The 21,312-nt window shown below is 52.4% G+C and overlaps 1 protein-coding gene across 4 annotated transcripts in view; it reads left to right on the forward strand.

The window, feature by feature from the left end:
- SLC12A5 (solute carrier family 12 member 5) overlaps positions 1-21,312 on the forward strand; it is a 36,792-nt gene that overhangs the window by 12,055 nt on the left and 3,425 nt on the right. For all 4 annotated transcript variants that reach the window (XM_081561064.1, XM_081561065.1, XM_081561066.1 and 1 more), the window contains 22 exons: positions 1,439-1,533; positions 1,849-1,980; positions 2,241-2,387; positions 3,200-3,254; positions 3,747-3,877; positions 5,830-6,071; positions 7,047-7,258; positions 8,857-9,027; positions 9,320-9,418; positions 9,567-9,624; positions 10,848-11,022; positions 11,666-11,784; positions 12,108-12,206; positions 13,136-13,255; positions 13,558-13,662; positions 14,893-15,061; positions 16,935-17,130; positions 17,968-18,137; positions 18,606-18,737; positions 19,791-19,898; positions 20,763-20,885; positions 20,978-21,177. In XM_081561064.1, coding sequence (XP_081417190.1) covers positions 1,439-1,533; positions 1,849-1,980; positions 2,241-2,387; positions 3,200-3,254; positions 3,747-3,877; positions 5,830-6,071; positions 7,047-7,258; positions 8,857-9,027; positions 9,320-9,418; positions 9,567-9,624; positions 10,848-11,022; positions 11,666-11,784; positions 12,108-12,206; positions 13,136-13,255; positions 13,558-13,662; positions 14,893-15,061; positions 16,935-17,130; positions 17,968-18,137; positions 18,606-18,737; positions 19,791-19,898; positions 20,763-20,885; positions 20,978-21,177 — 3,058 coding nt within the window. The remainder of the gene's footprint in view (positions 1-1,438; positions 1,534-1,848; positions 1,981-2,240; positions 2,388-3,199; positions 3,255-3,746; positions 3,878-5,829; positions 6,072-7,046; positions 7,259-8,856; positions 9,028-9,319; positions 9,419-9,566; positions 9,625-10,847; positions 11,023-11,665; positions 11,785-12,107; positions 12,207-13,135; positions 13,256-13,557; positions 13,663-14,892; positions 15,062-16,934; positions 17,131-17,967; positions 18,138-18,605; positions 18,738-19,790; positions 19,899-20,762; positions 20,886-20,977; positions 21,178-21,312) is intronic.

Genomic DNA, 21,312 nt, shown 5'->3' on the forward strand with positions numbered 1-21,312 from the left:
TCTTCCCCACCCCCAGTCTCCCTCTTTTCCCTCCGTTTATTAAATAGCACCATCATCCACCCATTTACCTCTGCTAGAAACCCAGGCATTATCCTAGATCCCTCCTTCCCACATCTGCACACATCTGGCATAGCAATGTATGCCAATAATTCTGGAGTCTGCTCACTTTTCCACACTGCTCTGGTCTGGGATATCATCAGTCCTTGCCCAGATTTCTGAAAGTCCTTAGCTTCTGCATTTTTTTTTTCCTGTTTGTTGGCCACACGTGGCATGAGGGATCTTAGTTCCCCAACCAGGGATTGAACCCATCCCCCCTGCATGGTGTCTTAACCACTGGAACATCAGAAAAGTCCCCCCTAACTAACTTCTTTATTCTTCGTCAAAAGGCCAGAGCGATTGCTCTAAAACACAGATTTGTCCACGGTCCTTTTTTGCCTGAAACTCTTCAGTGACTTCCCATGGTCCTCTGGATGAAGTCCAAGATCCTTAACGTGGTCGGCTAGTCAAGGACCCAGCCCACACCTACATTCCTAGCCTCATTTTTTTCATAGGCTTCTCTTCCATCCTCCAGCGCCCCTCCCCCCATGCCCCTTCCTTAGACTCCTCCAGATCAAACTTCTTTCAGGTCCTCTAACCCAGTCCAGTTCACTCTCACCTCTGGGCCATCGAACACGCTGTTCTGCTGTTCTATCTGCCTGGAACACCCTCCCGGCTCCCTCCCAGTCTAGCTCTTACTCATCCTTCAATTCTCAGCCAACACATCACTTCCTCTGGGAAGCCTTCCGTGACCTCCCAGGCTCAGCTGAGTGTTTCTCCCGTGTTCACACAGTCCATCATTCATATTCTGCCCCACAATTTACCACTCTGGGTTGGAAACTGCTGGCTATGGGTTTATCTCCCCTGCCTTTGGGTTCCCCAAGGGCAGGTATAGTCTTAGGCTGTGTTTTATTCCCCCACCCCCACGCCCACACCGGCATGCAGGAGACATCCAGTAAACACACACTGACTGAAGATGAACCAGGGACACAGGATACACCAAAGGGGGTCACTTTTCCAGAGGTGGAGTATCCTGGGGGCCTCGGGCTGCAGTGGTCTCTGCCTCCCCTCTAGGAAAGAGCATGCTTCCACCCCCACCAAACACCAGGATGGGCCAGTTACGGTCAAGGAGGGAATTCTGGTGCCCTGATGAATGAAGTAGGACCCCCCTCCCCAACCAGAGCAAGGAAGCACTCACACATTCACTAAATACCCTGCACATGTCAGGGAGTGCACTAGGCTCGTTATACAGAACTAAAGTTCTGCAAGGGAGGTAGCATTAGCTCGTGTTTTCAACATGCGGACTGAGGTTCAGTGAGTTAAAGTGGCCACCCAGCTGGATGCCCAGGCAGACGGGTGACAAACAACTGATGCCAAGTCTCTCACTCCTCTGCCTTCTCAGGTGACGGCAACCCCAAGGAGAGCAGCCCCTTCATCAACAGCACCGACACAGAGAAGGGGAAGGAGTATGACGGCAAGAACATGGCCCTGTTTGAGGTGGGTTGCTTGGGGTCCTGGGACTCCCCCCATGATTCATCTCCACCTTCATCAGCCATTCCCTCCCTCCTTCCCTGGGGCACTGTCCCCTCCTCTCTGTCTCTCCCTCAGGCCCGCCTTCTTCCTTGAACCTCCCCATCCCTTCTTCTCTTTCCCTTTCCCCCTGCTCCCCCACTTCCTATCCTAATCCCCTCTCTCCCTGCCTGTCTCACCCCAGTCTCAACTCTCCTGGTCCCCATCTCTCTCTGCCTCCTACCACCTGGCTCACCCTCCTCTAGACCCTGGCGCCCCGACACTGACAACTTCCCTCCACAGGAGGAGATGGACACCAGTCCCATGGTGTCCTCCCTGCTTAGTGGCCTGGCCAACTACACCAACCTGCCCCAGGGAAGCAGGGAGCATGAGGAGGCAGAAAACAACGAGGGTGGAAAAAAGAAGCCGGTGCAGGTGAGGGCCTTGGGGAAGAAGGGCTGGGGGAGGGCGGAGGGCTGGAGGGGAGAGAAGGCAGTGGGGGGGGGGATAGGAAAAAGGGATTCAGGTGAAGGGATGGATGATGGAGACGGAAGGATAGGAGGGGAAAGGATGGGATATGAGGGGTAAAGATGGAGGCGGGGAGGGGAGGGGGATGAAAGTATGGGGAAGAGGAGAGGGCCTGGGGTGCTGGTAGGGATGGGGGCTGCAGAAACTGACGCCAGTCTCCCTGGCAGGCCCCCCGCATGGGCACCTTCATGGGCGTGTACCTACCGTGCCTGCAGAACATCTTTGGGGTCATCCTCTTCCTGCGGCTCACGTGGGTGGTGGGCATCGCGGGCATCATAGAGGCCTTCTGCATGGTCTTCATCTGCTGCTCCTGTGTGAGTGACTCCCTCCCCTCGCCCATTCCCTGACAGCTGGGGGTTGAGCAGGGACCTGAGGGTGGGAGGGGAAGGGAAGTGGGGGGAGCATGAGACCTGAGCTTTTTATAGGAGCCACTGCTATAATCTTGGAGAGGAAATTAGGTCTGACTGGGCCTTCTAGCCTCTTCCAGGCTCATCCCTGATGGCCATCAACCAGGTGTCACCTGGATCTTTGTGTGGGTACGGGTGCTGGAGACTCATTGATAAAAAAGATAGGTGTACATTAGTAAATCAGATCCACCTACAGCCCCACAACGGTTAACATTTTGGTAGGTCTTGACTCACAAGAAAACGGGATGATGGGTCCCAAACAGGTCTGGCTGAATTCTTCCCATCCTCTCAAAAAAAAAAAAACAACTCATGTTCACTAAACACCTACTTTCCATGACATTTATGCTTCCTCACGTGTGACCTGTGATTCTCCCCTCGATATGTGCAGTAGCCAGTGCTGAAGCTGGTACACCTGCCTATTGAATAAACGAAGAAACGGAGGCTTAGAGAACTGAAGTGATGTGTCTCCTCCAGTCAGACAGCTGGTCAGAGGCCAAGCTGGGGTTTCCAGAGCTCTCTGATGTGAGAGCTCGCGTTCCTTCCATGTGCTGGGTGAAGAAGAGGTTTCTCTGGACAAGGACTTGGCAGGAGTATGAGTTGGAACTGTACCAAGGAGAAGCTCAGTGGAAGAGGACTTGTGGGTTTGGCAGGTGTTTATGGGGTAGGAGGTTTGGCCCCCACCCCAGCCGCCTCCCTGATGGTGATCTCTGTCCTCACAGACGATGCTCACGGCCATTTCCATGAGTGCAATCGCAACCAATGGTGTCGTGCCTGGTATGTGACTGGGGCCTCTTGGAGGGGAAGGGGGCCTGGCTGGGTGGGAGAGAGACCTGGACGGTTGGAAGGAAGCAGGGGCAGTGGCCAGGGCTTTGGGCACCCTCGGGACTCCCGAGAGGCAATACTGCAGGTCTGGGGCTGGGCTGTGATGTTTGTGGAGTAGGTGGGGGCAGCCCTCTTAAGGGGAGGGGAAGGAGGCTGTTGATGGTGTTGAATGGGGCAATGAAAGATCTCTTCCCTTTACCTGAGACCCTCTTCCCCATCATCCTATTTTCTGAGCCATGAGCTCCTTAGAGGGGTCATTAGCAACATGGTAATTAGTGCTGTAAAAGCCACTCAGAGTATCTGGCTGGGTCTCCCACGACAGCCTGTAAGGCTTGTGAGGCCCAGGGCAACCCCCTTCCCACCACTGTCTGTGATCCCCTCCCCACCCGCTACAGCAGCCCAGGGTTCCTGGAACCTCTTGCCAATACTGGGTACTTTCTGCAGCTGGCGGCTCCTACTACATGATTTCCAGGTCTCTGGGTCCAGAGTTCGGGGGTGCCGTGGGCCTCTGCTTCTACCTGGGCACTACGTTTGCTGGGGCCATGTACATTCTGGGCACCATCGAAATCCTGCTGGTAAGAGGGGCCGGGCAGGAGATGTGGGTCCCGGGCTGTCAGTCAGTAAACAGATGCTCTCTGGACACCTCCTGTAGGCTGGGTCACTCAGTAAGGCCAGAGGGATATCAGATGTGGTTTTGTTTTTAAAGAGTTCACAGTCTAGTTGGGGAGACAGGATACACTAATTATGTAACATGAACAGCTGTCGTTTATCAGGCACCCACTGTGCTCTCAGCAGAGTTCCAAGTGCTTTACAGTCATTAGCTTGAATCCTCACAAGGTTTAAGTATTATTATGCCCATTTTACAAATGAGAAGCTCAGAGAGGTGAAATGACTTGCTCAAGGTCACTCGGCGACCAACTGGCAAGAGGTGGGTTGGGAAGAGTACAATCATGGTAGAAATGATAACAGTCATGTCCCTTAATGATTGTCTACTAAGTACCAGGGGGCAGTGTGCTAGGTACTCTGTGGCTGTTAACGGTAGAGGGCAGATGGCTAGCGGGTTGCAGAGAAGAAGGAGCTGAGAAAGATCTGTCAGAAGCAGTGACTGATGAGCAGTTAGGTCCCTGGGAAGTGTCTGAAGTGGACAGCTGCTGACTTGGGCCTCAGTTCTCCCTGCCCCTGCAGGAGGAAGTGGGAGCTGAAGGTTCCTTGGTATACAGAGAGCCGGGCTGACATTTCCCAAACACCTCTTCCACCCAGGCCCCGTGGCTGGCCATGTATCATTTTATTCTCACGACTCTTGCATGAGTTAGATGTCTTCATTTTACAGATGAGGAAGGCAAGGCTCAGAGAGTTAAAGGGACATGTGGAAGGGGTGTGAAACTGTGTCTTTCTGACTCTGAAGCCCATGTATGTCCATCCAACTGCACTGCTTTAGAGAACTAGAACTAACAGATGTTTCAGCTTCTGGCTTGGGGACAGATTGGAGAAGTCCAGGGTCAGGAAGGATAGATGGGGAATAAAAGACCCAAGAAGCCAAATTTTGAGAGAATAATAATAGACCTCTATGGCTTTTACAAAATTAAAAAATTATTATAAAAGCAATTCTACCCATTGAAATGGAAAATTCAAAAAAAAATTGGAAAAAATCAAAGAATGTAAAAAGGGAAATAACAGTCTCCTAAAGACAATCATCATTAACATTTTGGTGTATCCTTCTAGTTTTTGTTTTTCTTTATGATATTGCATTTTGTCTTTATAAAACTCTATAGATTTCTCTAATAGTTCAAAACTCTCTTTGCAAATATCACTTACAACTGAAAATAACTTTTGTAACAATATAAATATATTAATATTTCATATAGAAATTATGGAAAATACAGATGTGCAAAAAGAATAAAGATTATTCACATTTTTACCATTCAGGGGAAACGACTGTTAACATTTTGATGTATCTACACACAGACAGACATATATACACACGTATGTGTGTATATATTCACATGTAAGTACACATATATATATTTACAAAAATGAGATAAGACACATTCTCTTTAAAAATAGGTTGTTTTTACCCAGTCTAACAGGGATAGCTTTTTTAAGTTGGTTCATATAAATCTTTGTTGTCCTTTTTAGTAGCTACATAATCTATTTGGAAATACCGTGATTAATTTACCCAGTCCTCTAGGGATGAATGTCTAATTTATATCTGCCTTTCCAATTAAATAATAAAGACAATAAATAATCATTAATACTATACTTGATAACAAAAATGATAGAAATTAATAATTGCTCCTAACATTTTTGCAGTATCATCTTTTAATGACCATATAATGACTATATATAGTCTTTGTAGGACAGACCCTATCATTGGATGTCCTTCCCAGTCTCAGATTACTGTAAATATTCTGTGAAGAGTTATCTTTTTCTCCAAAGCCCTGCCTGTGCCTCAGGTTATTTCCTTGGGGTGGTTCTTCGTTGGTCCCCACTGGGTTGCCTGCTTGACTGCCTCACCCTTTTCCCGCAGGCTTACCTCTTCCCAGCCATGGCCATTTTTAAGGCAGAAGATGCCAGCGGGGAGGCAGCAGCCATGCTGAACAACATGCGTGTGTATGGCACCTGTGTGCTCACCTGCATGGCCACTGTGGTGTTTGTGGGCGTCAAGTATGTCAACAAGTTCGCTCTTGTCTTCCTGGGTTGTGTCATCCTCTCCATCCTGGCCATCTATGCTGGGGTCATCAAGTCTGCCTTCGACCCACCCAACTTCCCGTAAGTGCTGCTGCCCTGCACCTCGGGCACCCTCCCCCTCCTCCCTGGCTGGTTTCAGGGTCTTCGCACTAGTCTCTGCCACCCTCCGCCCGCCCCTACCTCTCGGAATTGGAGTGGTTGTGGATTCAGAGTAAACTCTCTTGGGAGGGAAAACCTCTCCTGGTTTCAGGTAAATCTCTTCAAGGTGGGGTAAGTTTTTTTGGAGGTGGGCACAGTTTCCCTTATGAGGGTCAACTGCTTGCTGGTGAGCTGGGCTTCCCAGGTGGCTCAGAGGTAAAGAATCTACCTGCCAAGCAGAAGACATGGGTTCAACCCCTGGGTCGGGAAGATCTCCTGGAGTAGGAAATGGCAACCCACTCCAGTATTCTTGCCTGGGAAATCCCATGGACAGAAGAGCCTTGAGGGCTACAGTCCACGGTGCCACAGAGTTGGACACAACTGGGCACGCTCACTCAGGTGGAGTTAGGAAGAGTCAAATGGAAAGATTTCTGAAGCAATGACCAGTCTGTGTTAGGGAAAGCTTCCTTGGGTGGGGAACAACATTCTGAAATGAGACAACCTCTTAGTATTAAACACCTTCTCTATCATAGGACAGGACACAGAACAGAGGGTCTAGGGGCTCAGGTCCCTCTTGGTTGAGCCTCTCTCCCTAGGACACATTCTTCTCCATAACACAGCTCAGAAGGATGGCCCATTGAGGCTGCTGTCCATGGTGCTGAAACATCATCGCCAGAAAGCAGTGGTTCTCTGCCCTGGCTCATACTAGAGTCACTTGGGAGGGAGGAGATTCCCCAGCGGGCCAGTGGTTAGGAGCTTAGAAAAAAAGCTGATCCTGGGCTCCATCCCAATTAAATCGAAATCTCTGGATATGGGGCTCTGGCATCTGTGTTTCTTTGTGCTCCCCTGGTGGTTCCACCGTGAAACCAGGGCAAGGTTACGCCCCTCCCCATCTTCCTCCCTTGTTTCTCTCCCTAGGATCTGCCTCCTGGGGAACCGCACACTGTCTCGCCATGGCTTTGATGTCTGTGCCAAGCTGGCGTGGGAAGGAAATGAGACAGTGACCACACGGCTCTGGGGCCTTTTCTGCTCCTCCCGATTCCTCAACGCCACCTGTGATGAGTACTTCATGCGAAACAATGTCACGGAGATCCAGGGCATTCCTGGCGCTGCCAGTGGCCTCATCAAAGGTCTGAGGGAGGGAAGAGGTCTGGTGTCCAGGGAACACTGCAGGGATTGTGGACTAATCAGTTAGGATTAAGGAACTAGCTTTGGGATTCAGTTAAATTCGATCTGTTTTAATCGAGCACCTACTCTGGGCCATGTTCTATCCTTGGGATCACAGAGGGGTAGAGATGAAAGGGAACCTTTGTGTGTCTTTCCATCTAGTGGGAAAGAAAGCCATCAGTTTGGCAAGTATTCACTAAGCACCTGCTAAATGCCTAGCGCTGTGCTGAGCACCAGGAACACAGCATAAATAAGTCACAGGTCTTGGCCTCAAGGAGTCGAATAGCAGAGACAGATGTAATAGCAAATAAATTATGACATGTGTAGATGTGCATTCAATGAACAGAGTTCTCCCAAGGGAGGGAGTGGTCATGTGTATAAGGTGGTAAGACAAGGCTTCCTGGATTCATCTGAGAAGGGTTTTGAAGGACAAATAAGAGACTTTCAGCTATACAAGGGGAATAAGGGAGTTAAAGGCAGAAGAACAGCTTGTCTAAAAGCATGCAGACACAGAAGAGCATATTGTGCCCTTCCAACCACGAGTAATTTGGTATGACTGGGGCATAAAGTGCAAGGGAAGGAGGGGCAAGAAATGCGGTTGGAGAGACTGACATGAGCCAGACTGTGGTCAGCCCTGGAAGCCATGTTGAAGAGTTTGGACAGTGTTCTGAGGGTGACAAGGAGCCACCAAAGGGTTCTGAGTAAGAGGCGGACGTGGTCAGTTTGTTGTTTCTGAAGGTTCACTCTGGCTGCTAATGTGGATGGGTTCATAGCAGGGAGGGAACTGAGTCAGGGAGTCTAGGAGGAGGCTGATGCTGAGTCTTTGTGAGAGATGATGGTTTTCTTACTGAGAGTGGTGGATGACAGCAGAGTGGTTCTCCAGCAGGCCTGTTTTGCCCACCCCTGCCCCCCACCCAGGAGACAGGTGGCAATGTCTAGAGACATTTTTGGTTGTCAAAACTGAAGGGTTATTACTGGTGTCTGGTGCATAGAGGCTGGGATGTGGCTAAATACCCTACAACGGGAGAGGACAGCCCCCCCCCCCAACACACACACAAAGAATTGCTTGTTCTTATCATAGTTATCACTACAAGTTAATAGCACCAGAGTGGAGAAACACTAGAAAGGCGAGAAGGGGTGTATTTGAGAAATATTTAGAAGGAATAATGGATAGGAGTTGGAGATGGTTTTGAAACAGAGACAGGGAAAGGGAACAATTGTGGGCAATGTCAAGCTGATCTGTGTTGATGATGGTGCCTTTTACCAGGATAAGGGGTACAGGAAAGGAGCCGTTTGTCATGAGTGGGTGGCGAGATCAGTTTGGGACATATTGAATCAGTCCGAGGATAGGTCTTTGTTGTATATGTCTTTCAGTACATTGGACTATCTTAGGGCAAGGACTAGATCTGATTCATGTGCAAAGCCCCTGGTCCAGAGCAGGAGCTTAGGAAATGTTCACGGAAATAAGAGCTGGTTGATTATGACCCTTCTTTTTGTCCACCCTGCCTCCTGGCCCCAGAGCTCTGGCACCCTGATATCTGAGAGTCATGTCTCCCCACAGAGAACCTATGGAGCTCCTACCTGACCAAGGGGGTGATTGTGGAAAGGCGTGGGATGCCCTCGGCGGGCCTGGCAGATGGTACCCCTGTCAACATGGACCATCCCTATGTCTTCAGCGATATGACCTCCTACTTCACCCTGCTGGTTGGCATCTACTTCCCCTCAGTCACAGGTGAAGGGGAGCTCAGAGAGGGAAGACTGCCTGGGAGTGGATGGGTAGGGAGAAAATCAATCATGATGTGGGGAATTTCTTAGTCCAATAGCCCCATTACATAAGCAGGAGCGAATTCACCTCCCACTGGACAGGTGAGGGGATTAAAGCTCGGAGTAGCCAAGTAACACACCCAAGCCCTCCCACGAGTCAGTGGGCCAGGACTAGACTCCTGGGTTCCTGACTTGGAGGCTGGTGTCCTTTCTGTGTCTGGTCTCCATGGCTCCTGTCCTAGCTGCTCCTCTGTTCACAGGGATCATGGCTGGCTCTAACCGCTCTGGGGACCTGCGGGATGCCCAGAAGTCGATCCCCACTGGCACCATCTTGGCTATCGCCACCACCTCCGCTGTCTGTATCCTGCACGGCTGGGTGGGGACCGCTGTGGGTGGGCAGGGCTAGATTGAGGGTCTCTGAAGCTGCTGCCTCATCTGGCCGGCTCAGGAGGGGTGGGGAGGATGGAGAATGCCGCCCTGGGGATTCTCCTTCATCCTCTGCTGCAGACATCAGCTCTGTTGTCCTGTTCGGGGCCTGCATCGAGGGGGTCGTCCTTCGGGACAAGTAAGTAAGGGGCTCAGGGAGGAGCCTGTTCTGGGGAGGGTGAGGTGGGCATCAGGGGGCCGGGTTCTGGGAAATAGAACCCACATGGCACACTTCTGCCTGCACACTCCAGGGCCAGGACTCCCTTTACCTACTGAGGCAGCATCTTCTGTTTTAAGACAGTGCCAAATGGGCAGTTTGTTGTTTCTGAAGGCTCACTCTGGCTGCTAATGTGGATGGGTTCCTAGCAGGGAGGGAACTGAGTCAGGGAGTCTAGGAGGAGGCCAAATGGCACTGTCTTAAAAACAGAAAATGCTTAGAAAATGCTCTTCTTGATTCTCACACCACATCACGCCACCACGTGATGAGGCCAGAATCCCCATTTTTCAGATGGAGACACTGAAGTTCTAATAGTTTAAGATATCTGCCCAGGATGACACAGTATTATACAATTAACCATGTACTAAAGTCATTATTGGGGGGAGGGGCAAGATAAGGGTAGGGGGTTAAAAGGTGCAAACTACTCTGTGTAAAAGAAATAAGCTGTAAGGATATATTGTTCAGCACAGGGGATATAGTCAATATTTTATAATAACTATAAATGAGGTATGACTTTTAAAAATTGTGGATCACTATGTTGTAAACCTGAAACTTATATAATAGCATAGCATGTACATCAACTATACCTCAATTAAAAAAAAATTGAGTTGCCAGTAGTACTAAGTTCCAGGCACTGTGCTAAGCGTTTTCCATATGTTATCTCCTTATTCCTCCCACCAATCATATGAGATAGGCTTTTAATGATCTTCACTTTACAGCTGAAGAAACTGATGCACAGAGAGGTTGAATGTCTTGCCTAAGGCCACACAGACAGCCCACATCATCAGGGGCTTTGTCTGTCCTTTCACTCCTACACTTCCCCAGTGGCTCAGATAGTCAAGAGTCTGCTCGCAATGTGGGAGACCTGGGTTCGATCCCTGGGTTGGGAAGATCACCTGGAGATGGAAATGGCACCCCACTCCAGTGCTCTTGCCTGGAAAATCCCATGGACAGAGGAGCCTGGTGGGCTACAGTCCATTGGGTCGCAAAGAGTCAGACATGACTGAGCGATTTCACTTTCACCCCTACACAGCCTAGCCTCGTGGTGGACGTATAGCTGGCCCCGCAGTTGTCACGGGAGCCCTTTGGAAACCCAGGTGGCATTGCTCACCCAGCATCTCCTATCTTCTACTGCTTCCTTCCAGGTTCGGCGAAGCTGTGAACGGCAATCTGGTGGTGGGCACCCTGGCCTGGCCGTCCCCCTGGGTTATCGTCATCGGATCCTTCTTCTCTACCTGCGGGGCTGGGCTGCAGAGCCTCACGGGGGCCCCTCGCCTGCTGCAGGCCATCTCCCGTGATGGCATAGTGCCCTTCCTCCAGGTCAGTGGTGGGCAAGGCGTGGGCCAATAGTCCGCCCCCTATACCAGCCAGCCAGGCCCCTGCCCAGTGAGGCTACCCAGTGAGCAGAGGCCACAGCAAGCCTCGAACTGCCTTCTGGTCCCTGCCTCTCTGTGATGCCACTACAAAAACTGGGTGTGCTTTAGTTGGGACTTGACCCATCCTCAGGGCCATCTCTTTGGGCAGGGTTATCTGCTCCTGGGGGAAAAAATAAATGGTCCTCTTTGGGCCTCGTGACTGGGCAAGGACTCAGGGAGACAGCCAAAGGGCAAATGAGAGGAGGGCGCTGTCTGTGGTGCTTTAAAAAAAAAAAAAAAAAAAAAATATATATATATATATATATATGATGAACTCCATCACAGCTGCTTGCCAGCCACCTGGAGCTCCTCTTCCATCCGTCCCCTCCTGTTCCCCTTCAGGGATCATCTGAACTTCCTTGCACTCGGGTACCAATGTCAGGGTGGGCAAGATACAGCAAAAACCTGGTATCCCCTTGGGTACCTTTAAAGGATGAGAAACACAGCATCCCTCCCCCTGCCTCTCCTGTACTGGTCCCCAGGGCTGGAGGAGAGAGACAAGAAGTCCTTAGGGTCTCAGGCCCCTGTGATGGTTGCTGTGTCCTCAGGTTTTTGGCCATGGCAAAGCCAATGGAGAGCCAACGTGGGCCCTGCTCCTCACCGCCTGCATCTGCGAGATTGGCATCCTCATTGCGTCCCTGGATGAGGTCGCCCCCATCCTCTCTATGTGCGTGCTGGCCTCCTGCCCTCCCCATCAGCTCTGGGGGGTCTCTCTACCTGGATGCTCCAGCTGTGAGCCTGGATGGCCCGCCTGAACCACTTTAACAAGCCCACTGTCGCAGAAACCTGTCCTCTGTTGTACAGAGATTCATCCCCACAGGCACGGGGGCGTGCTGTAAGGGGGTCTGGCCTTTGAGCCCCTTTCTGTGCATCAGATCTTGACTCGGCCATCCCCCCAGTTTCTTCCTCCCTCCCCCCCTTTTCTCTCCCTGTGTGTCTGTCTCTGCCTCTCCTGCATCTCTGTCTCTCCGGGGCCTTTGTGTGTTCCAGGTTCTTCCTCATGTGCTACATGTTTGTGAACCTGGCCTGCGCGGTACAGACGTTGCTGAGGACGCCCAACTGGCGGCCACGCTTTCGATATTACCATTGGTGGGTGCCTATTGCCCACCCCGTCCCGCCCCGTCCCACAGGACCATCCTCTCCCTGGCCCCTCACCCCAGCCCATCCTCTCTAGGTCTCAGGACCCTCAACTCCAGCTTCATAGCCCAAGTAGCATGAGGAAAGTCCTGGGAGAATGTCTCCTTATAATTACAAGAAATAACAGAAGACAGTATTAACAGTCCCAGCTAGAATCCCTCTCATGTCCATAGTGCTCAACACCTGCCGGTCTTGATGAGGAAGCCTCAGTTTCCCCAGCTGTGAAATGGGACAATAACCGTACCTACCTCATAGGCCCCTGTGACCCTTAACAGTGCTTGGGGCACAGAAGGTGCTCCTCGTGTGGGGCCAGACTTCTGCTCATTCTGCTTGATGGTTCTCGATCCTCAAAACAGGCTGGTGGGACAGACAGGGCGGTCATGATCATGCTTATTCTACCAAAAGGAAATGGAGGCTCCGGCGGGGAAAGGGATGGGCCCAAGGTCACCCCCCCCAAGGCTTTGGCACACCTAGACCAGAACCCAGGCTGCCGGCCTCCCTCCCACCTCAGCACTCCTGCTGCACCAGTCGCCTTGTCCCATGTTCCTCCTGGCAGATCTTGCCTCCAACTCTCCCCAGAGACCCCTGCTCTCAGAACCCATCTGGCAGGGTGGTCTGCCAGGGCCTGAGGCACTGGGCCGGGGCAGTGTGGTGACCGAGGAGCTGGGTGGGGCCCTGTCCACAGCTGCTCATCCACCCAGAGGCCCCGTGTTGCAGTGGTGCTCCTGGAGATGATGGTGTGGGCTCCCCTAGCCCTGGCTGTTGCCTCCCAGGTCTGGCCCAGGCCCTCCCTGCCCCATCTAACTCTTGCCGTCTGAGCCCCGGGCACCAGTGAGAACCCCGCAGGGGCTCAGAGGCCGGGTCTCCCTCCCACTGTCCAGGACACTCTCCTTCCTGGGCATGAGCCTCTGCCTGGCCCTCATGTTCATCTGCTCCTGGTACTACGCCCTGGTGGCCATGCTCATTGCTGGGCTCATCTACAAGTATATCGAGTACCGCGGGTAAGGCGGGGTGAGGCTTGGGGGGGTGTTGAGGAGGGGAGAGCGGTGATGGGTACTTGGGGGGGGAGGGGTGGGGTTAAGGCCGAAAGGGAGAGAAGATGGGGAGAATGGAGAGGAAGGGGTGAGGGGGTGGGACGGGAGCAGAGCGAGGGGCTGAGGCTTTGAGAAATGGAGGCGGCCAGGAGAGACCACCCTTCTGAGCCTGAGATGGACAGCTCTGGCTCTGCACTGCGGGGTGGGTGCTTCTCCCTGGCACTCCTTGGCTTTCTGCCTCTCGTGATCCCCCCCTTCCCGGCCCCCAGGGCAGAAAAGGAATGGGGCGATGGGATCCGAGGCCTGTCTCTCAGCGCTGCTCGCTACGCCCTGCTGCGCCTGGAAGAGGGGCCCCCGCACACCAAGAACTGGAGGTGAGTGGTGGGGACCTGAGTGTGACGGCTCAGCCAGGGAAGAGGAAGGAAGAGGGGCCGGGCCCACCCCGCCTGCTCTGTTCTGCTCTGGCTGAGTGGTGTTCGGCCTCATCTGAACCCTTCCCACCTGTAACGCTGAGGCTGAGCTGAGGTTCCACACATTTGTTCTCCAAAACCCTACCCACCGTGCCAGTTTCTAATCATCTATCCATCCCTCCATTTGTTAAAAAAACACATATGAACACATGATCTATGCGCCGCCCCCTTCCAGTCTCCGGGATGTAGTGAGCTCACAATGCCCTGGAGAAGGCATGTGCCCAGACAGGTATGTGGAGTATCACAGAGCATTTGCTGTGGGAGAGGTGGAATCATCCACTTTGAGAGTTACAGGGCCGCTTAGAAATCTCTAGATTAATAGCAATCTCTCTATTTGGTTCACGTGAAAATTAGGGCTTAGGGAAGGTCTCAGGGGTCATGGAAGGCAAAACTGGACCCTGACTCTTCCCCTCCCGCCTCTCAGCCCAGGTGCTTTCTAACTGCTTGCTCTGCAAGCCCTCCTTCTCCTTCAGGTTCATTTTGCGAAGAGTAAGGTCTGGAATTCTGGGATGAGGACATCGTGGACTTGTCCTCACTCATGTCTACTAAACTGGCCTCTTAGAGACTGGAGCTTTGCATAAATAGTCTGTGAATCCTCAAATGCTTAGCACAGGATCTAGCCCAGAGTAGGTGCTTAGAGGATGCTATCAAACTGATGGTTGGCTGGGGTGGCTAAATGAATAAGGAAAGGAACAGATATATAGATGCGTAGATAACTGAGTGTATGTATGTATGGGAATGTGGTTGGGTGAATAGATGAATGTGTGGATGGATGGTGGTAGGTAGATGTGAAGGTAATTGAGTGAATAATGCATGTGTTGGTAAATTAACATGGATGTGAATGGATAACTGAAGAATAAAATAGATGGATGGGTAGGTGGATAGATGGATGGGTGGATGGGTAGATGGATGAATGCATGGGTGAGTGAGATGGATGCAGAGATGGATGGGTGGATGGATGGAGAGATGTGTGGGAGATGACTGGATGGGTTGATAACCCAAGGACATGGGTGGATGGATGTTTAGGTAGATGGGAGTACGGAGGACAGGTGGTTAGTGTATGGAGTATGGGTGTATGAGTTATGGTGCTTGGGGAAGTGGTGGATGGATCACATGATCTTGCACCCACTTCAGGCCACAGCTGCTGGTGCTGGTGCGCGTGGACCAAGACCAGAACGTGGTCCATCCACAGCTGCTCTCGTTGACCTCCCAGCTCAAGGCAGGGAAGGGCCTGACCATTGTGGGCTCTGTCCTTGAGGGCACCTTTCTGGATAACCATCCCCAGGCCCAGCGGGCAGAGGAGGTGAGTATAGGCCTTGCTGGGGGGCACATGGCAGTTGGGAAGACATGCTCCTTTTCACTTTCTTCCTACCACCTCTGCCACCAGCTGGGGCTCAGGCTTCTCTGTCCTTCTCAGAAGTGGAGTCCAAGGGCTCAGTGACTAAGTTCCTTAGAAACCTACCTGCAGAACCCAAGATGATCAGGGCCAGAAGGGCCCATTTTATGGATAAGGAAACTGAGGCTTAGAGAAGTCAGGTCATTTGTTTAAGGACAGAAAGCGGAGACTCAAAACCTAGACTCCTGTTCCAGCTTTCTTCTGCCAAAGCATAAATCTTTTAAACAGTTTTCACACTGGTGGATTCTTCCAGTTACCACACCGAATGGGGTTAACAGGATAAGTATCCAATTTAGCACAGGAAGAGCCCGAGGCCGAGAGAGGGAAAGCAGCTTGCTGAAAGTCACAAAGCTGGCTGGAAGCATAGCAGGATTTGAACCCAGGTCCCGGGGGCTGGATTACCTGCTCTCGTTCCTGTCTACTGGTCATTGCTCATGGAGCAGTGGGCAGTGCCAGTGTGAGCTGGGGCAGCTGGGGTCTGCAGTAAGTGGCACTAACAGGTGTCTGGTGGGTGGCAGAGGAAGTGGGTTCTGTCTGTGATTCAGGCCTCTCCCCCCTCAGGGCCATGGTTAGAAGTGGAGAGGGGAAAGGGGGCCTCAGGGAGGTGAGATGAGATGGGGTGGGGCACCCCTAATCGCTTGTGACAGCGGCTGTTTCTGCCTCACTGGGCCGTTCACAGCGATCTGTCAGGGCCCAGGGCTGGAGGCCTCCACTGGTCACTTTAATACAACATGCAGTGGCTGCACATGTCCTGGGTACCAGACACTGGGGTAGGCCCTGGGGGACACGGAGAGGTGGAAGACCAAACTCCACCCCTCAAGGTGGTCACAGACTGGTGGGAGAGATAGAATGTACACAGAAGGCTCTCCAACCCATCTGAGGTTGACAGGTGCTACCTTAGAGTTAATAACTACAGAGTAATAGAACGTGTTGAGTGTTTATGATCTCTCGGGCTGTATACTAAGCTCTACTCACATCATGTTATGTCATTCTCCCTCTTCCTAAATGAGGTAGCTGTCACAACACCCATTTAACAGATGAGAAAACTGAGGCTCACAGAGGGAGGTGATTTGCCCAAGGTTACTCTGCTCTTATTTTCAGTCACTGCATCCTGAACTAACAGATTGGGGAAGAGGCAGAAATTGGAGCCCTTTCTGTTTGACATTAGGGGATTGGTTAAGAGTGTGAAGGATGGAGTCAGACCCCTGGATTTGAACCTCTACAATAATATCCATTATCCATATGGCCTGAAGCAAGTCTTAATTTCTCTGAGCCTCAATTTCTTTAGCTATAAACTGAGAGTCATAAAAACACTTCCTTCTTCACGCAGATTGTGTGTTTTAAATGCCTACTATTATGCTAACTATTGAAAATCGTTAAAACCAAATTGTCCCGCTTTGCAGAGGAGCCCAGTTTCATTCTGGTCTAGGTGGAGGGGTGGTGTCTGAAGAAGGTGATGGTTGAATTGGGCCAGGCAGGGTGTCATGGACAACATGGGGGAGGGGGAGTCTGGGTGGTGGGGGAGAGCTTCCCTGGGGAATCTGAGCCATGGCAGGGTGATGGGAAGCATGGGGTCCAATCATGAAGAGCTTTGCTTGAGTAGTGGGGAATGGGGGCCATAGGTGATGGGGTGCCAGGGGCTGACACGATCAGAGCTGAGCTTCAGGAAGATCAGGATGATGGAGAGGAGAGATGGGAGGTAGGGAGGCTGAAAGTGGCTGAGCAGGGCCAGGGAGGCCTGGGTCTGAGGCTGGTCCTTTTCTGGTTCCTGCCACCCCAGTCCATCCGGCGCCTGATGGAGGCAGAGAAAGTGAAAGGCTTCTGCCAGGTAGTGATTTCTTCCAACCTGCGAGATGGTGTGTCCCACCTGATTCAGTCCGGGGGCCTCGGGGGGCTGCAGCACAACACAGTGCTCGTTGGCTGGCCCCGCAACTGGCGACAGAAGGAAGATCATCAGACGTGGAGGAACTTCATTGGTAAAGCTGGCTGGGCTGGGACTGGTGGAGGGCTGCGGGGGGGTGGGTTCTCCTCCTCTGGGCCTGGGGACCGCTTCCCAGGCATAACAAGTATGGGTTCAGCATACGCAGGTGATGGCGTTCAAAGCTGGCCAGGTGCCAGACACTGTGCTGGGAGCCCAGGGCCTCAGGTGTGAAGGAGTCAGACTTGGCTCTTACAGGGCTCACAACCCTGGAGCGAAGACAGTGCAGGCCAGTGGGAAGACCTACAGCTTTGAAGTCACCACTGAGGCCCGGGTCTAAATCTCACCCCTGGCCCTTCCTTGTTGTGTGACTGTTCACAAGTGCCTCACCCTCTCTGAGCATCCGATTCCTTGGTAGCAGCAGATAATAAGTCATACAGCGACTAACACGGACTGCGTTCTGTGCGCGCTGTGGCGGCTTTGTCTAAGTCTCGAATTCTCTCAGCAGGCCTGTGAGGGCTAGGCATGGCTGTCTCTATTTTAGTGCTGTGAAACTGAGGCACAGAGAGATGAAGGTCACGGCAGCTGGTAAACCCGGAGGCTGCTTTATCGGTAGATCCCAGTTAGAAGGTGGTTGGGAGGATTAAGTGAGCGCTGCAGGGTCGCCTTCTTGATCAGAAAGGGCAGGTGCCCTTATTACCACTTGACCAGTGAGGAAACTGAGGCCCAGAGAGTTTTTTTTTTCCCCAAGTTCACACGAGGCCCAGGCAGATGGGGCTTTTCTGACTCCTCAGTCCAAGGCCTAGGTGGGAGGCAGGATGGGGAGGGGTGCTGGGTGCCAGGAGGGGACCAGGGTCACTGTTTTACCGTTTGCCATCTCCTTGGTCTCCCCCAGAACTGGTCCGGGAAACCACGGCCGGTCACCTGGCCCTGCTGGTCACCAAGAATGTCTCCATGTTTCCCGGGAACCCCGAGCGCTTCTCTGAAGGCAGCATCGATGTCTGGTGGATCGTGCACGACGGCGGCATGCTGATGCTGCTGCCCTTCCTGCTGCGTCACCACAAGGTGCGTGAGCGTGAGCGTGAGCATGAGCGTGAGCACGTGCTCGCGGCCGCGCGCGTTCCCGTGTGCACGTGCTCATGGCCGCATGCGTTCCCGTGTGCACGTGCCTGTGGCTGCGCGTGCGGGGGGCTCCCGGGCTCCCCCAACCCGGCCCGCCTCTGTGTGAGCTCCTGGGAGAGGGCTCCAGCCACCTCCTTTATTCTGAGATGTTGGGAACTGACTGTGTCTCCCCTGGAGGATGTCCTTGAATTATAAAGGAGAGCCGTGTTTAACTCAAGCGAGTGATGCTTCAATGCGCGGGGACCCTCACCTAAGCAGGGGCATTTTTGTAGAGAGTGGCCGTGGGATAGAGGATTGGTGGGCTACCTGGATGTGTGGGAAGGTGGGTGGGAAGGGTGAGGGACGAGGTCTGGCCCTGGGTCTCCGCACGCATCTGGACTGGACCTTTCTGAGTCCCCTTCATCTCTCCAGGTTTGGCGGAAGTGCAAGATGCGCATCTTCACCGTGGCCCAGATGGACGACAATAGTATCCAGATGAAGAAGGACTTGACCACATTTCTGTACCACTTACGTATCACCGCAGAGGTCGAGGTGGTGGAGATGGTGAGGCCCCAGGAGCTGCCTCTGATGTTTTGGAGTCCCGCTGACCTCTTTGCCCTTGGGCCCAGAACCATCAGTTTGTGATGCTGGAGTCCTTTGCCCCCCCTCCCACCCCCCATCCACTTTTGGCTGCGCTGGGTCCCAGTTGTGGTACCTGAGATCGATTTTTGTGGTGGGTGGCATCTTCAGTTACAACCTGTGAACTCTTAGTTGTGGCATGGGGGATCTAGTTCCCTGACCAGGGATAGAACCTGGGCACCCTCACCCACTTTTAAGCCTCTCACATGTTCACCCAAGAGCCCATCCATCCATCCATCCATCCACCGACTCACCCACCCCACCTTGTCTCCTTTATAAGAATAGACATGTCTAGTAATGCTGACTACATGTGAGGCACTGTTCTATGCACTTTATGTATATATTACTTCTCACAGCAATCAATGAAATAGATACAGTTATCCAATTGTACTTCCATTTTACAGATTAGGAAGTTGAGGCACATAAATGTTAAGTAATTTGCCCCAAACATACATCAAGTGGCAGAGCCAGGATTCAAACTCAGGCAGACTGGCTCTAGAGTCCATGCTTCTAGCAGTTACACTCTAAAGCCTCTAGTCTGTCCATTCCACTCAGCACCATTTACCCATCCCTCTAATGGTATATTCATTAATCCACCCATATATTCATTAATTTATTTATTCACTCACCCATTCATTCATATGTGTATGTATTCATTCATCTCTGTGTTCCTTTTTTAACTTATTCCCCCTCTCCATTCACCCAGGTAATTAATTAATCAACAATTCATTAATTCACCCATTCATTCACCCAGTCCTGGGCTTGGCTGAGGAGGGAATGAGCTGCCTCACCTTCAAAGAGCATCTGCTTTGTCTTCCCTCCCACAACTGTAGATTAAACTAGGTCATTGGACAGGGAAGCCCTAGGCTGGCATCAGGAAGGGGGCCTGCCTCCCTTTTCTTGGCCTTGCACTTGAGCTTGGAGCTCATACTTTCCTCCCTTGCCCCTCTCCCCCATTCCACCCCTGCCTGCCCACAGCATGAGAGCGACATCTCCGCTTACACCTACGAGAAGACCTTGGTGATGGAGCAGCGTTCCCAGATCCTCAAACAAATGCATTTAACCAAGAACGAGCGGGAGCGGGAGGTGAGGTTGCCCTGGCTGAGCTCGGAGTGTCTCAAGCTGCTGCCAGCTCTGGGTCTGCACAAGTTTGGGATGGCCCACTCCTGGCCACTGGCATTGCCACCTCCTGGCACTGGTTCCCCAGCAGCAAGGGTGCACATTGCAGCTGCCTCTCTCCAGCCTCCCAGCCAGGACGCAGAGGGGCTTTGGCGAGGGTGACAGATCTTCCACTCTCGATGTGACTTCTGGGGCCCAAGGGAGAAGAGTGGAAGCTAAATATGTATGGATGATGATTCCTCAGGGGTGTGGGCTGCCAGTGTGGGGGACAAGGTATCATGTGATAGACCCTTAGAGAGTGAGTAATGAATGGATATTTCAGAACACAGCTGATGATGAGAGCTGGGGGCAAACCTCCTAGGGTGTGGATGGTGGGTTCTCAGGGGTAACGGTGATGAGCTCCCATGGGGTAAGGCTGGCTATAAGATCTCCCCCATGTGGGTAGCGTGGGCCCACCAGCCCTCTGGCGTTTGGATGAAAGCCCCACCCCAGTGAGCGGGGTCCTTGGGGCTGGGGACAGAAGAGCTCTCAGAGGTGGGTGACAGTACAACTGTAAGAAGTGGCATGTGCACTGACCAGTCAGAACTGGCCCTGAGATAGAGCTCAACTGGGCCAAGTGTCAACCCTTTGGTCGTTGGAAGGTCAGGGGGTACTGGAGAGGTGTTGGAGTGGCCATATCCGTGGGGCAATAGCTATTTGGTGTGGAAGCATTGCAGTATTTTAACAACAGGTCCTGAAAGTGCACATCCTGGCTGAACATCAGCTTTGGGGGTAGCTCTTTGCAGGGCATGGGTAGTCATTTCCATGGCACCAACTTGTGTCCTTCCCTAGATCCAGAGTATCACAGATGAGTCTCGCGGCTCAATCCGGAGAAAGAATCCAGCCAACACCCGGCTCCGTCTCAATGTCCCAGAAGAGACGGCTGGTGACAGTGAAGAGAAGCCAGAAGAAGAGGTATGCAGCTCAAGTGGTTTGGCTGCAACTGGTGGAAGCAGAACCTTTGGCCTCCAAAGGAATCACATGCTGTCCCTTCTTTCATCCCTCAGGTACAGCTGATCCACGACCAGAGTGCTCCCAGCTGCCCCAGCAGCTCACCGTCTCCGGGGGAGGAGCCTGAGGTGGAGGGCGAGGCAGATCCAGAAAAAGTGCATCTCACCTGGACCAAGGACAAGTCGGTGGCAGAGAAGAACAAGGGTCCCAGTCCTGTCTCCTCTGAAGGCATCAAGGACTTCTTCAGCATGAAGCCGTACGGGCCTGGGGGCTAAGGGCTGGGGTCTGGGGTGACCCTCCAGGGTCTTTGCTCCCCATGGAGAGCAAATGAACGGAAGGGGTCCTGGCCTGGTAGTCGGAAGGCCCAGCCCAGCCCTCTCCTTGGCTGCCC

Source organism: Giraffa tippelskirchi, chromosome 13 (assembly GCF_054371585.1).
Source record: "Giraffa tippelskirchi isolate mGirTip1 chromosome 13, T2T-mGirTip1v1.2.pri, whole genome shotgun sequence".
NCBI lineage: Eukaryota > Metazoa > Chordata > Mammalia > Artiodactyla > Giraffidae > Giraffa > Giraffa tippelskirchi.